This window comes from Astatotilapia calliptera, chromosome 14 (genome assembly GCF_964374335.1).
Source record: "Astatotilapia calliptera chromosome 14, fAstCal68.1, whole genome shotgun sequence".
Lineage (NCBI taxonomy): Eukaryota > Metazoa > Chordata > Actinopteri > Cichliformes > Cichlidae > Astatotilapia > Astatotilapia calliptera.
In genome coordinates, this window is record NC_137435.1 from 1,690,692 (window position 1) to 1,706,567 (window position 15,876).

The 15,876-nt window shown below is 46.9% G+C and overlaps 1 protein-coding gene across 2 annotated transcripts; it reads right to left on the reverse strand.

Moving 5' to 3' along the window:
• Positions 1-2,193: 2,193 nt before the first annotated feature.
• LOC113037019 (P2Y purinoceptor 14-like) lies at positions 2,194-15,261 on the reverse strand. 2 transcript variants are annotated; one of them, XM_026193714.2, is made up of 4 exons: positions 15,128-15,261; positions 8,724-8,920; positions 8,363-8,622; positions 2,194-6,337 (listed from the first exon to the last, which is right to left on the reverse strand). In XM_026193714.2, exons 2-4 carry the CDS (start codon positions 8,841-8,843, stop codon positions 5,632-5,634), a joined length of 1,086 nt encoding a protein of 361 aa, XP_026049499.1. In that variant the 5' UTR covers positions 8,844-8,920; positions 15,128-15,261; the 3' UTR covers positions 2,194-5,631. The 2 variants fall into 2 exon arrangements, with proteins under 2 accessions (XP_026049499.1, XP_080145350.1); XM_080289224.1 differs by having other exon boundaries at positions 8,724-8,853; positions 15,128-15,216.
• Between the last annotated feature and the right edge of the window lie 615 nt (positions 15,262-15,876).

The following is a 15,876-nucleotide window of genomic DNA, read 5'->3' on the forward strand; positions in this document are numbered from 1 at the left end:
AGCACCACAGCTGTCATGTATGTCATTTCAACAGACAAGGTCAGTGTGCGTTACTTCCCGCCCTTTTCTTCTGTTAATCATAATGAGATAATAATAATGGATTGCATTTATATAGCGCTTTACAATGCTACTATTCACACACTCTCACATTCACACACTGGTGGAGGCAGCTACAGTTGTAGCCACAGCTGCCCTGATATAATTAAAAGCTTTGTCCATCCTCTCCTGCTTATCCTTATCAGGGTCACGGGGGGGTGGAGCTACCACAGGTCGCCAATCTACCACAGACAACCGTTCACACTCACATTCATACCTGCGAGCAATCAGTTTTATAAATAAGCCAAACATGATAGGTGAAAACCCGACAGAAGGATGGTGCAGCGGCAGAGTTCGCTGATCTTATCATTCAGGTCATCGCAGTTGTTTTTACTTTATCCTGTGTATAGAGAGCACTGCAAGGCAGCTGTTATTGTGATTTAGTGCTATTGAAACAAATAGACTGAAGCTGAATTAAATCGATTAGAAACAAAACAAAACACCAGGAGCACAAGTCCAGATATACAAAACTAAACTAGATTGGGCCAAACCATGAGTCCACGAAAAAGTTCGGGGGGTCGACCCGAAGGTAGACAGCACGGGGCCAAAAACAGTTCAGGGGGCCGGCCGATAGCAGCCAAAACACATCAGGAGGTCAGCCACGCGGAAGGCAGTGGCGGCGACAGAGCAGGTCACGAGAAAGTTCAGGGGGCCGACCGTGCGGACGGCAACAGCAGCGACGCAGGTAAAGGAGACGACAGTGCTGATTCGGAGGCCGCCTACGACGGCGATGACGTCCGGCAAGAGGCCCAGAAAGTGGCCGCCGACGCTGAGGTGGCAGTTGGGGACCTGAAGACGGCGCGGCCCCCACAGCACCAGGCGAGGCAGAAGCTGAAGCAGAGGCTGGACCAGGCGTGGATGATGAGGGTGATGACGCAGACGAGGATGAGGGTGATGACGCAGAGGCAGGACCGGGCGAGGCAGGACCAGGTGAAGCTGTGGCTGCAGGCGTGGGTGAAGACACGGAAGGCAACAGTGTGGAAGCCGCAGGTGGTGGCGCTGCAGGCGATGGTAATGGCTGGACGGGCTCCTCGGACCCTCCAGCAGGGCCAGTCACAGGCCCAGTGGGCACAGGGGCCCCTGGAACACACAGGGCAGAACCAGCAGGTGCTGGATTGATGCTGACTGGAGCAGAGTAACACCTAGGTTTGGCTCAGACAGCAACAGTTGGGTGCAGTCCTCGGCTGACTTCTTAGCCTCCAGGGGTCCAGAGTCGACTGCGGGTTGAAACGCAGACTCTGGGGAGGCCCTGGAGAGAGTAACTGTCTCTAATCGGGTCAGCTTTTGAGAAACAAAAACAGTCTTATTGGGTGCGTCTGTTTCACACGAGTGAGAAAAGAGGACTGCTCAGCAGGCGACTGGGTTACAAAAGGCTGAAGTGACGGTGTGGCAAGAATGAAACTGGTAATGGAGCAGATGATTGAGCTATAGGTAACGGAGTAGCTAACTGGGCAGCTGAATGAGCTGACGGTTGGAGAGTAGTGAACGTGATGCAGGGGGTGGTATAGGCTCCCCTGAGCCTCTAGGGCTGGGTTTTACTAGCAGAACGAGTTCAGAAGAAACAGTCCTGCTTAGGCTTCTCTGCTCAAAGAGAGCAGGACAAAAACAGCCCGTTAAGTCTCCCTCTCTATTCTTAGATTGCAAACCCACAGCATTATTAACAGATTCAGCAGTGCACCTCAAAACTGAATTCAAACTGTCCGAGGTTAATTCTGTATCGACTCAACAGTTCTTAGCAGGCTCCAACAGAGGACGATTTCGCGGCAAGCTCCTTATGTTGCAGCCGCCGCTGCTGCAAGCTCCCGAGCTTGTAACACCTCATGAGCTTCATGCAACTGGTCCATCAGGCCCATATATTCTCCAAGCTGACGCAGATGAGAATTCCCCTCCAGGATCGCTTTGATAGCGTTAATCCCAACCGCCATCACCTTAGCGTCTGTTGTGTGGGAAATCTGCTTAACCAAACATTGAATGCGGGAGAGATCACAGTCCTGGGACGAGCCCGCTGGGTCCAGGCTATGGTCGCGTCGTTCTGTCATGACTGTGTGCGGGCAGGCAGGGAGATAGGACCCAAAATGCAGGACTCAGAGGCAGACGTGAACTCAGAATACACAGCTTTATTGCTGGAGAAACAGAGCAGAAACTAAACTAAAGATACAAAAATAAACAGGCAGGCAGATGGACCACACAGCTAACGTGAGGATGCGACACAACACTGACACGAAGAAACACTGGGCTTAAATACACTGAGGAAGTTATTAAGGAATTAGAGACAGAAGGGGAACACAGCTGGGAGGAATAAGACCTAATGAGACGGGGGAACAAAGCTAGAAACACTGACATGGAAGACAGGAACATGAACCTTCAGAGTAAAACAGGAAACAAGACACACTTTACCAGGATACGGACTCGACAGAGTGAGACAGACAAGACGCTGAACCGGCAATAATAACCAAATACAACCCGAACCTTAATCGTAATGCAGAAACATACCAGCATAACTGAAACACCGACTCATAATAAAAACCAACAAAGCACCAGAGAAACATAAAGAACAATCCATCATTCAAAAATAAACCAAGACATAAGCAACTCAAGACGCTGGGTCGGTCCGACTCAGGACCGTGACGCTCTGAGACAGGATATTTCTAACTTTAGAGATGTTGCGCAAATGGAAGAAAGCAGTCCTACATATTTGTTTAATATGTGCGTTGAAGGACATGTCCTGGTCAAAAATGACTCCAAGGTTCCTCACAGTGTTACTGGAGGCCAAGGTAATGCCATCCAGAGCAAGAATCTGGTTAGATACCATATTTCTAAGCTTTTCAGGGCCGAGTACAATAACCTCAGTTTGATCTGAATTAAGAAGCAGAAAGTTAGCGGCCATCCAGGTCTTTATGTCTTTAAGACATTCCTGCAGTTTAACTCATTGGTGTGTGTTATCTGGCTTCATGGACAGATAGAGCTGGGTGTCATCTGCATAGCAGTGTAAATGTATGCTATGTCTTCTAATGATGCTGCCTAAGGGAAGCATGTATAATGTAAACAGAACTGGTCCTAGCACTGAACCCTGTGGAACTCCATAATTAACCTCAGTGTGTGAAGAGGACTCTCCATTTACATGCACAAACTGGAGTCTATTAGATAGATATGATACAAACCACTGCAGCACAGTACCTGTAATACCTACAGCATGTTCTAATCGCTCTAATAGGATATTATGGTCGACAGTATCGAACGCTGCACTGAGGTCTAGCAGGACAAGCACAGAGATGAGTCCACTGTCAGAGGCCATAAGAAGATCATTTGTAACCTTCACTAAAGCTGTTTCTGTGCTGTGATGAGCTCTGAAACCTGACTGAAACTCTTCAAATAAACCTCTGCAGATGATCTGTTAGCTGTTTGACAACTACTCTTTCAAGGATGTTTGATATGAAAGGAAGGTTGGAGATTGGCCTATAATTAGCTAAGACTGCTGGGTCTAGAGATGCTTTTTGAGTAAAGGTTTAACTACAGCCAGCTTGAAGGCCTGTGGTACATAGCCGATCATTAGAGATAGGTTGATCATATTTAAGATCGAAGAATTAATTAATGGCAGGACTTCTTTGAGCAGTTTTGTAGGAATGGGGTCTAAAAGACACGTTGATGGTTTGGAGGAAGTAATTATTGAAGTTAACTCAGAAAGATCAATTGGAGAAAAAGAGTCTAAATGAATACGCCACCTTACAAATCAGAGCAAAACCTAATATTTAATAATCCACATTTCACTGTGTTACTCTTTGGTTCAGATGTGGATACTGTATTGTTCTTTCTTTGTAATTGTTTATGTTTAAGTCGTTTGTTGCTGGTTTTTAGTTTGTTTTTTGTCTGTTTGGGAGCTGACACAGTCTCTATGGAGATGGGTTTTTGGGGGGGTAGCAGGAGGAGAGAAGCTGCAGAGAGGCGTGTAAGACTGCAACTCTGCTTCCTGGTCCCAACTCTGGATAGTCATATTTTGCAGGGTTTAATAAATTTGTCCATATTTCTAGAAATGAGAGCTGCTCCATCCAAAGTGGGATGGAGGCCGTCTCTCCTAACAAGACCAGGTTTCCTCCGTACACAGAGAGCGTGATACTGTACAGCAGAGAGAGCGAACACCAAGCAAGAAGAGTGAAACAGATCATCTGTCTGCACTTTGAATACACTTAAACTCATAATTAATCTTGTTTTCATTGTTGTACTGATCATTTTCACTTAAGAAAACAGACTTTTTAATTCACACCTTCTAGGAGAATACTAACCTTTCATTTACAGTAGCTTGTATCTCAGTGCACACAGGAGTTATTCACAGTATTTGTAGCACAGAAATATAACAGCTCTGCATAGTACTGTTGGTGTGGTAGGCGTACAGTGACTGTGATGTCCTTTGGCCCAGGTTTATGTCAGAAAGGTGTGATGACACATGGAGGAAGGGCGTGGGAGGAAGAAGAGTTACAGAAAAAGCCTGTGCGTGTGTTGAAGTGCTATATTTGTTCATTTGCAAGTCAAAATTCAAACCTTTTCCTCCTGATAAAGAGGCCGAGGCTTTCCAAAGATGTTTGTAGAAAAACCCCTCTCGATGCAGTGAGTCATTGTTGCTCTGCCTGCGTCTGTGGTCTTATCACTGAGTTATCTGAAAGCTGGCGCCTGCATGAAACGGACTTTTTGGAGAGACTTGTGAAGTATCTGAATTTCAGGAGCAGGACCACGCCTCCAAACACGCTCCGGTTCTCACATATATAGGTTCCCCCAATTCTGCAAGCTGTTTGTTCTCATTTATGTGCCCCCCCTTCAATTCTTTAACTTCTATTTAGTGCATTGGGATCTGTCAGGCCCGGGAGCCGCCACTGGTCCCCTTCACCTTTACCTACTAAAACGCTGTCAAACCTCAAATGAGGGGCCAGCGAGTGAAATGTTTAACGCTTGGGAACAAAACCTTATTTCAGTGTGATAAATGTATTCGATTTATTTATATCCAAAGCAGTTTGCATACAAATTGTGGCTCTGGTTCAGGTGAACAATAACATAATGTACATATTTACAGTTTTTTAAACACATGGGTTTTTATGCAGTGGTTTTACGGGTCCAGTTCACCTGAGACCAAATCGGACTGCTTCCTGTAAATGAGCTTGAGAAGAGGCTAGTTTGGACGTTTTAAAGGTACATCAGTGCAGGAGGAGGTCATAAAATGTCAAAACCTCTGAGATATGTTGGCTTGCAGTTTAGCTGTCCATCAGGGATCATTTATATTCACAGAGTTAAAGAAGATAGACGATAAATAGTTGCTAAGTGATGAAATTCCTCATCTATTAAAAAATACTTCAGTGTACTGACATGACTTTTCTTAATATTTAGGCCTTTGATAGCAAACAGGAACGTTTCAGTGCAGGTCTCTGAAAAGCCCGACGTGGTACCACCCCGTGTCCTGAAACAGCTGGTCCCAGCAGGCAGCTTTGGCACATAGTTGCAGTTTTTAAAGCTCACATTCATCACAGTCGTTCGTGTGCTAGCTTAAAGCTACAGCACGCTGGTCCTTGTCGTTGGGGTGAGCGATAGCTTCCTTTTGATGGAGCTCTGCGTATCGCTGCTCCTCCTGTCTGCGTTCGCTGCGACCGTTGACACCTCTGTAGTGGCTAGTGCATTCTTGAGGCTCAACCTGGCCCGGAAGGCCTTGCAGAAGATGAAGTAGATGAGCGGGTCCAGGCAAACGTTGAGAACTGACACAAAGACCGCCATTTCCTTCACGTAGAAGAAGACCTGGCTCCACGAACAGTTGCTGGTCTTGGATGTGTAGGCGTAAGGAAGACGAACCAGGTGGTAGGGGACAAAGCAGACGCAGAAGACGCTGACCAGCACCAACATGTTTCTGCGTGATCTGGCGAGCTTCTTGGACCCGATAGACGCAGGCTGCTTCTCCTGTGCCACTGAAAGCTTGCGAGAGGTTTTGTAGTAGAAGAAAACCAGGCAGACGAGGACGGTTACAAAGATGGTGGCCGAGAAGACGTGGATGATTTTGTAAAGCACGTTGAGCTCTTTACTGTGCATCTCATCACAGCTCACTTTTGTTAGTGTTTCATATACCGGCTTTTCTGTTATAAGAGAGACCAGGATGTAGGAGCTCGTCACAGTGATGAGGAAGACCCAGGTTAGGATGGATGTTATCTTAGCACCTCGTACTGTCTGCAGCATGTGATTTCCCAAAGGGTGGACGATCTTCAGGTACCTGCAGGGAGGAGAGAGCTATCAGTGTGTGAGTCAAACCAACTCTTTCACCTCCTGAAAACCAAAGACTAAGCATGTTCATCCAGTGTGGACTCATGTTCTCCCAGCCTGCACTTTCCACCGTGTCTGCAGCCACTGCCTGTTGGATGATTATGCCCCAAAGAAACGCTTTAACCTATAAGCTTTACGCACAAAGACTTCCTCTTCAGGAAGGCAGGAGGAGAGGGAGCATTTCAATGAAGACAGGAAACCCTTTATTCACAGGGACATGGCTGATGATTGACATTTCAAAGTAGACTGATAACTAGATTCTAGTCTGTTCCCCCAAAATTTGAAAACTACTTCATGTCCAGAGTTGTTTGGACTCACACTGTTACCAGATCCAGATCTGTGTGATTCAAACTGGAGCCGCCTCTTATTAAACTCACTGTGACAGGGATACAGCGCTGTATGGGTTCACTGAGTCTGACAGGGGTGTGAACACGTGATCTACCGTATTTGTCGGACTATAAGGCGCGCTTAAAATCCTTTAATTTTCTCAAAAATTGACAGTATGCCTTATGTATGAATTCTGGTTGTGCTTACTGACCTCGAACAGATTCTATGTGCTACACGGCGCTCAAACATCTGTCGTAGGCAGGAGCCTGGAGGACGTGGAGGAAGCACGAAGAATGAGTTGAGTAAAGTTTGACTTATCTGACTGTTTTGTTTCGCTGAATGCGCCTTATAATCCAGTGCACCTTATGGTCCGAAAAATACGGTAATCTGGCTGTTTCAGCTTTCCTGGGTTTGGGGTTTTCCATTGGTCCGTCTCAGAGTGGGTCTAAAACTTTTCAGGTCCAGCAGTAACAGCCGAGATCGAGTGGAGATGCACCACAGTGGTTTAAGCAAAGTCAACAGTACACAAATGTTAAATGCAGATGCACCGATGGTGGTGTTTCACTACTTAAACGACCCTTTTGATGTGTGCGTGTTTGTGTAATGTGTGCAAACGTGCTGAGTCCGTGATGAACTCTGCTGTTGATTTCATTCTGCTGCTTCAGCTCTGACCACGGAGGCAGAAGTAGCATCGAGACCACATCCTTTGCTTTTCAAACACGTATGACAGTATCCTGCTGATACCTTTGTGCGGCTGCAGAGACAACACGCAGCGTCGCACTGACCGCCCTCAGGTGAACTGACAGCTGCTAGGATCAGGCTCATGTCTACATCTGTACCTGTAATTTCCTCCTGTTTAGCTGAGAAGCCAGATGAACTGTAGCCACATGAGTTCATAAAATACATGGTAGCCCTCCTAAGTGATTCACTGCTCACCTGGTGGATGTTACAAAGTCTTACGATCCACCTGGTGAGCACCGCCCCGCCCAGGATCAGGTTAGGGTTGTATTTTTGGACTCCGGGGTACCTGGAGAGGTAACGCGCAAACGCCACACTGGATTTGAACCCTACTCATGCTGCTGTGACCTAGTTCTCGGGCGATGGCACTAATCGCCGCGGCGCGCCTGCACATCGTGGACTGTTTATGGTTTTTACAAAAAGAATCTGTCATGTATGCAGGTGGCACTCAGCTCGGTGCCATGACCCGAATAAAAGCCAGACAAACGTAACCACGTTCGATTTCCTTGAAATTTAAGTTGACACAGAGTGATGACAATCATCTACCACAAGATAAGAACCCACATCCCATCGGCTGTTGGTGCGCTGAAAATGTTTACAGCAGACACAAACGTGTTACAGCCTCGGCGTCGTCATCTCGCTCAGCTTTGTTTTGGATTGTTGGGGATTTTTTGACTTTTGGCGTCTGTTTTCGTTCCCTCTCTGTTCCCTGTTTTTTGTGGTTTTTTGTAGTTTTCTTTCTGTCCTTTGAGATTGTCTCCACCTGTCCTCTGTTCCCTGCTGGGTCTCATCTGATTATTTAAAGTCCTCTCTTCTCTCTAACGCCTGGTTTTTCCCTGCTTTCGCATGTTTGCCTCAGTTGTGTGCAGTTCTTTGTCGGACCCCTGGAGTGTCCTGATTACGTTCCCACCTGTTAGCAGCGATGAAGCCCATGAACATGATGCTGGCGTACATGTTCAGGTAGAAGGCCGAGGCACCGAAGTTGCAGTAGACCTTGCGGATGATCTCAGACTTAATGTTGGCGTACTTCATAATTCGCAAAGGGAGGCAGAGGCTGATGAGGAAGTCGGCCGCTGCCAGGTTCTTCAGGAAGAGGGTGACGCTGGACACGTGCCGCTGACCCCTGAAGAAGTAAACGTTCAGGGTGAAACCGTTGAGGAACAAACCGACCTGCAGACACGGGAGGGACAGGAAGGAGGTTTGCATCATTTAGTCAAAGTTTAATATTTATTTTCTGCCACATCATGAAGACAGAGAGGACAGCGACTCACTAGAAACACCAGGGTGTAGATCACCATGAAGAAGATGTGGGCTGAGGTGTCCTGGATGTCTTCATAACAGCTGGAGTTACTGTTGTTGTTTCCGGAGGGGTCGAAGGTCGAAGCTGCCATGTTTCCAGGTCTGGAAAGACCAACCCGGGTTAGACGGTGGTTAAAACAGAGACGGTCACCACGGGAACTGCTGAAGGCTAAAAGGGAAGTGGTACAACACATGGTTACCAATCGTGCCTTTTTCAGGAGGCTGCTGCTCTCACGCCACCTGAACAAATGTGATGCTAAATAAGAGGAAGCTTTTAGTAATAACCAAAACAAAAACTTGTGGTGAAAGGCGGCGAAAATCACAGACGGCCAAAGAAACTGGATATTTAAAAACAGCAACAACGCTGATGCAGAGGAAACAGAGGTAACTGGGATTTTTCTAATACAGACCTCCATCCAGACCAGATTCAAACATGTGAACATAAATCACACCGTGAACAGCAAACGGATACAAAGAGAAACTCAAACTATATGCATGCTGAACAGGTGAGGAGAAGCTGACCTGCTGTAATGATATTTCATCATTTAAGCCATATTCACACAGGACAGCTCCTTCCTCCCTGCAGCCGTCAGACTGTACCAACAAACACAGATGTTTACATCTGCGCTGCAACTTGCACTATTTTATCAACCGATTCACACTACAACCAGGGTTTGCCTCTTAACTGTATTTAATTTAATTTTATTTAATAAGGGTGCAGGACTCTGTTTTTGGTAACCATCGCCCTCGATGTAAATATGTAAAAACTGTGTATGTTTCTGTCCTGTGTCTTGTGTACTGTTTGTTTGTATTTGTGTCTTTCTGGCTGCTGTGACACCCACATTTCCCCCCAATTAAAGGATGATTCTATTCTATTCTATTCTATTCTATTCTATTCTAACATTGTTTTAATTCCATATTAACGTGCCCACACACGCTTTTTTCTAACATTTGCAGATACTTATGTTAATATTTGACACCAGGTCTTATTTTTGTGCTCAATAGTGATGACATCACTCGACCGCGCCTGTGATTAGAAAGAATGATGCTATGATGCCGTCTGGGGCGGCGACTCTACGCCACGCACTGTGTGGATGTGGAGAAACGTGCTGTGGTCGTCCCGTAAACTCCTGCGTCACACATCAGCGACGCTCTTTTCACCTCTAAAAGGTCACTGAGGGTTTTTTTTATTTACTACATGATTAATGTGACGTTTCTGTTTGACCTGAATCTGATTTTTTACCTTATCATGTTTATTTATATCAAACCATTTTTAAATCCTGTGGAGGTGCGGCTCAGATTCTCGCCACAGCCCAAAACAGTCACATCATCAGCAAATGAAAGTCACTTTAGAAAACCTTGTAAATATCATTGATGTGTGTCATAACCCGTGTGGTAAACACAGAGTGGACGTGTTTCCAGAACCACAGATTTGTTTCCTTCGGTGTAATTTCTCATCTCTTCTGTGAGATGTGTTGGCGGTTGCGTTGTACACCTGACACACCTGCACAGTGACACAATGGTCTGTCACTGCAGTTTTTCTGCGCTGCAAACACGGCCTCGTAGCTGTGCAGCAAACAGGACAGCTGACAGCAGCAGCTGCGTTACTGCACTCGTCTCTGTCAAAGTCAGCAACATGTGGCGTGATGATGATCATTAAATCACCTGTGCCTCTCACAGAGCAGCGCGTCTCCTCCTGACGATCACAGCGGCTCAGACTTTCCTCCCGGAGGAGGAGGAGGAGGGCTGTCGGTCTGATCTCCTCATCGATGCGACGATATGTGACCTCACAGAACCGATCGCTCTTATCTTTTCATCGGCCCGTCTCTTCACAGGTCAGAGACACAGGAAGGATCCTGCTAGACTGCGTTGACCTACTTACTATCATGAGCTTATCTGACCTCAGATCAGCACCCGTCTGTGCTTTTATTGCACAGTGTTTGTTTCATGTGTTCCACTTTTTTAATGATGTTGTTGTTACTGAAGCAGAAAGATCACTGCATTCACACGATGATGGGCAGGTGTGGGAAGTTTCGTGAACCTAAACAGAAGCCGGCTCATCTTCATAGCCTGACCCCGATCACTGACAGCATCGTAACCAAGGCCTCCTCCTCCACACGTTCCATCTTCTGTCCTTACAGGTCGTTACGTCTGCAAAGCCCCGGCCCGATAAACCAGGACCAACATATGTCAGGGTAAAGCCCAGGAGCCGCCATGAGGCCAGAGGAAGTCCCGCTCTGCCTGCTTCTACTGGCCTTCACCACAGCTCTGAATCCTAAACCTCACACAGTCACGTTTGCTGTGTGGCAGGCAGGAGAGTGGACCCAAATGCAGGACTCACAGGACACAGAGGAACTGAAGGAGGCAGCTTTCACTGCGCTGTGAAAAACTCAAATACAGGAAGCAAGAAACAAAGCATAACAACTAGAAGCTGGTAAACCAAGGCCACAGGAAACGAGGACCACGGAGGAAACACACAGGAGACGTACGACACGACAAAAGAGAACACAGCGCTGAAATACACAAGGGAGCAGGAACCGGAAACAGGAGGGAAGCACAGCTGGGACTAATCACACATAATAAGACGAGGGGAAGCAAAGCTAGATACACTGACATGAGACTTTCAAAGTAAAACAGGGAACACAAGACTATCAAAGACACTGACGAGAGCTGAGACATAGAGACACGACGGTCTGAGGAGACAGAGGGACTCTACGAGGGACACGGGGAAGACAAACAGAAACTGAGACTGTAACACAAGCAGAACCAAAACCATGAAAAAGAATGAAAGAGAAAATAAATTAACCACAAACCACAAACACTGAGTCAGAACACTCAGGACCATGACACACAAGTCTGATATGAACCTGTGAGGGCTGCAGAGCAAACACCACGGCAACAGGCAGCCCCGTATCATCATCATCATCATCATTATTCTAGAAGAAGGGATGATTGATTTCTCCACAGAGGTCTCCCTCCCTCTCTGAGCAGCTAATATAAAATCAGCTGATGCTGAGGTTTCACTCGTGTGACTGAGAGGACCGGCGGGCCCACACCCCGGCGGGCCCACACCCCGGCGGGCCCACACCCCGGCGGGCCCACACACCGGCGGGCCCACACCCCCTCTTAAACTCTGCAGACCTTCACACACTCGAAATCTGAGCTGATGTTTCACGCCTGTTGATGTGGCCGTTCACACCGACTGTGCAATTTTGCAGGAGGAACGTGAAACCAAACTTGAGTCTTCAGAGACGAACAAACACATCTGACCAATCAGGTCACTGCATTTGGCAGCAAATCAAAAGCCCATACTGAGTACAGCAGAAACAGGGAAATAAGCGAGTGTGACCTCAGACAAACGACTGCACGCTGCTCTCAAACTAGTTATCAGTTTCATCGCTCGCTGTCCACAATCGTTTTTTCCACAGTGGGGTTTTTTAGGAAAATGTTCAGCGAGTGTATGTAAGTCGATACGTTTCCATTTGAAGAATTCAGCCTGTAGTCTACGCTCTGACCGAGGCGTTGGCCTCACGGATGTCGATGTGGGCTTCGTGCTGTCGGCCTGTTTATCGCTCTGACTTCACTGCTCTGTTAAACGAGGGCTTTGGGTCCTGTGCGTGGCCCTGAGGGCTGAAACGCTCGTGTCTGTGCGACAGGTCGACGCCGTTTTCTGTTTCTAATCGCACAGGTGACCCTGCAGGACTTTCAAACTAAGGCTGAAACAGCAGACGCCATCATCTGCAGGGTTGGGGCTGTTGTTTTCCTTACAGGTGTTTCCAGTTCAGGTATGTGTGGTCATGTGACGCAGCTGTTGGCAAACATGCAGAACTCGCCCTGTTTGTCCCTCCACGCTAACGTTTGTATTTGAACACACAGTGGCTTTAAAGTAAATGAAACCTCAATCTGTTTGTGATTGTGACTGCAGATATTTCCAGCTCTGACGTTTCTCTCCTGACCAATCAGCTCAGTGCTCTCTCTGCTCTGTTACATCAGCACCGCGAAGCTGCAGCTTGTGGTCACAGCGGCTTAGTTACAACAGTGCGACCCAGTTACAGAGAAACAGCAGCCACCGCTTATCGAAACTTCATGAGAATCTTTTTATTGGAAAAGAAAACATTGTTTAAAAAACTATTTCCAGATGTGACACATCAGCAGCAAAGTTTCACACGCAGAGAGGGTCTATTTTCTCTGGTGAAACCTCGTTCTGATAGTCACTAATCAGATCATCATCCATTGGAGGTAAAACGTACAGCTTATTGCACCAGCAGCATCTGCTCTTATATAACTATCATTAGCTTACAGCTTTAAGCTTTTAAGGTGCTAACTAACAATAAAGACAAGATGATAGTTTATTAAATTTTAATGAAATTTGCAGATTGTTTCGGTGAAGTTTAATAAACTCCTTGCTATCTAAAATATAACAGGACACCGGAGTAAATTCTCGAGCATCTCACACTTCTGATAATCAGCTGTCTGCTTGACGTTTATTCAGCTGTGTAAAACCTATAACTTTAATCTCAGACAAACCGATTTACTCAGGAACAAATAAAATACTAAAGAAAGCCAAACAATAACATTTTAAGTTATCTAAGTGACTCATATATCATGTTTAACCTGAGTAGCGAAAGACGGCGGTGGGTTTGAAAACGATTTGCCGGGAGTCCGGTGTTCTCACGGCTCTAGTTAGCCTAGCCCCCGGTTAGCTATCGAGCTAGTGGGTAACAGACGTCTCCGAAAACGTCGGAGCGCTTTTGAAAATATGTGGTGTCCTGATAAACTGAGCAGATATTTGAGGTTTACACAGCTACATTCTCGCCTGAAAATATGTTAAACGTTTATTTTGTGACCCAGAAAGAATAATAAGAGTAACATTAAAACTAACTAGCTGCCGCCATTGTTGGAAGCTGCGCTATGAATTCTGGGACACAGCTTCTTCTTCTTCTTTGTGGTTTAACGGCAGCTGGCATCCTTGTACATGCAGTGCTGCCATCTTCTGTTTCAGTCCGTTATTACACTCTTAAATCCTGCTACTTATTCCTGCGTCTTTTGGGATCTTACAAAGCTTCAAACGAAGCGTCGACGATTTTGATAGTCGACTAATCGTGGCAGCCCTAGTCACAACGCTGCGTCGCCACCGGTAATGTCTCCCAGAAGACTCACTGACATGTCACTGACAACTAAACCTGTCCTCAAACATCACTGTGGTGTCTGTGTGTGGTCGACAGGGAGGATTTGTGCTTCAGCAGGAATCTACGCCGTACCTGCGTGAATCCGTCTGCACCTCACGAGAGATGCAGGTACACGTTGGGTCGACGCAGCCCGCAGACCATCCACACTCCGCTGCATTTCCAGCTACTTTTTCAACCACAGATTTCAAATGTCAGTGAGAGGTCAACAATCATGGTCTCAATATTAGAAATACTCATCACAGCATCAGTATAAGGACGTCAGCCCATTCCCAGAGGGAGATCAGACTGTCGGTATGGACGTGAGGGAAAAACAACAAAGTGGAAAATCCTGAGGGACAAATGTTTGACCACGAAAATAACCAAGTACAAGACGTCCCAGCGTTTCATGTTTTTGTTGCACATTAAACACCAGCACGAGTAGAAACGGCAGCCGTGATGTCGGCCACACCCGGTGCCGAAGTGCAGATCAGGCCCGACAAGCGGACGATGGGAGGAGGTCGAGGGTTGCTGTGGTGACCAGTAAAAAGAGCGTTGCGTCAATCTGCCACAAATTCACATCAACTGGCCTCATCATCAAAGAGCTGCGGTGCAGTCCGCCATATTAGAAGCTTTCAGTGAGCAAACAGCGTGTAGGGTATAAATCACACCCAGACGGCGTGATGCCTCGCATCCACTTACTCCAGCACACGTGTCTCCAGACCGGGGAGGGGGGCGCCAGAGAGCCCTGATGGGACCCTCACAGCCACGGGGACACCTTCTTACTGTGAGGCGACAGCACACAAACGCAGCCAATAACCAATCAGTTACCTCGCAGCTAAAACGCTCACATCCATGGTTCTCATTAATGATGGACAGCAGAGGAAAGCAGATGTTTGGATGTTTGCACCTCTGTGCAGCCTGCAGGCCAGGAACCACTGAACCACATTAAAGATGCCACCTGTGAGACACAAGCTTGTGCGCGCCGCGAGCAGTGAAACCACAGGAAGAGAAGCTCCCATCGCTACATTCTCATCCCGAAACCAGAAAACATTTTCCTTTTTTCACTGTTTTCACACTTTCAGATCTGTGAGCAGACACACTAATACCAACAGGTTCTGTGTAAATATAGCTGCTAATCACAGCGTTTAAAGGCCAGACATGTGACATGTAAGCATATCGGTGAGGTGGGGTAGAAACAGCAGGCTTACCTGCAGCACTGTCCCGTCTGCGCGTCTTCACGGAGAATCTGTGAGAAACCCTTTATGACTTCCTTCTGCACAGTTTATATGAGCAAGGCCAGGCCACACAGAGAGAGGGAGGGCGGTGGAGGAAGCTGGTGGTTGCTGCTGTGCTGACGTCCTGCATGCAGCACCGTTCCTCATTTGCAAGTCAAAAACACACACCTATTTTTACCAGGAAGTTTTCATTTTTCCAGAGAACTTTATTTGAAAGAGCTTTGCTCTGAGCGGGTCTGTTGTGTTGTGATCCTCTGAAAACAACAGCTGCTGGAAACAGACTCAGTCAGACACACAACCCAGAACCAGCAGGTAAACGCGGCTAAAGGTTAACCAGCAAGCTTTAACACAGATCAGAGTCGACTCGTAAATGTCCCGTGACTCACAGTGTTCGTGTTTTCTTATTTTCAATCTGCAAACTTAATTCTGTTTCTATTCGGCTTACACGAGTGTTGAGTGTGAGCTGGGAGTGCCTGTCAGTTATTCAAAGCCGGTTCTGGGTCCAGCACATGTGTCAGAGGAAGCGCGACATGTCGCTGCTTGTTGAAGGTTTCTGGTTTTTAGCAGCAGAGTGAGCGCGTGCTGTGTTTTAAACACACAGCGCTGCGTCATGTGATGCATTCACCTGTTTTAAAGGATTAGGGTTTGGTTTCAGGTCTTGGAGCTTCCTGGAGAACCTGCTGCAGATTCCAGACTGATGGTGTTGCTATGCTGGCCTTCAG

What these genes read in the sequence shown, in the direction of transcription:
- LOC113037019 (XM_026193714.2), bottom strand. Translation starts at nt 8,843, where the DNA reads ATGGCAGCTTCGACCTTCGACCCCTCCGGAAACAACAACAGTAACTCC. An exon ending in TCTACACCCTGGTGTTTCTA is followed by an intron (nt 8,623 to 8,723) that starts GTGAGTCGCTGT and finishes CCGTGTCTGCAG; the next exon opens with GTCGGTTTGTTCCTCAACGG. An exon ending in GGCTTCATCGCTGCTAACAG is followed by an intron (nt 6,338 to 8,362) that starts GTGGGAACGTAA and finishes TCCTCCCTGCAG; the next exon opens with GTACCTGAAGATCGTCCACC.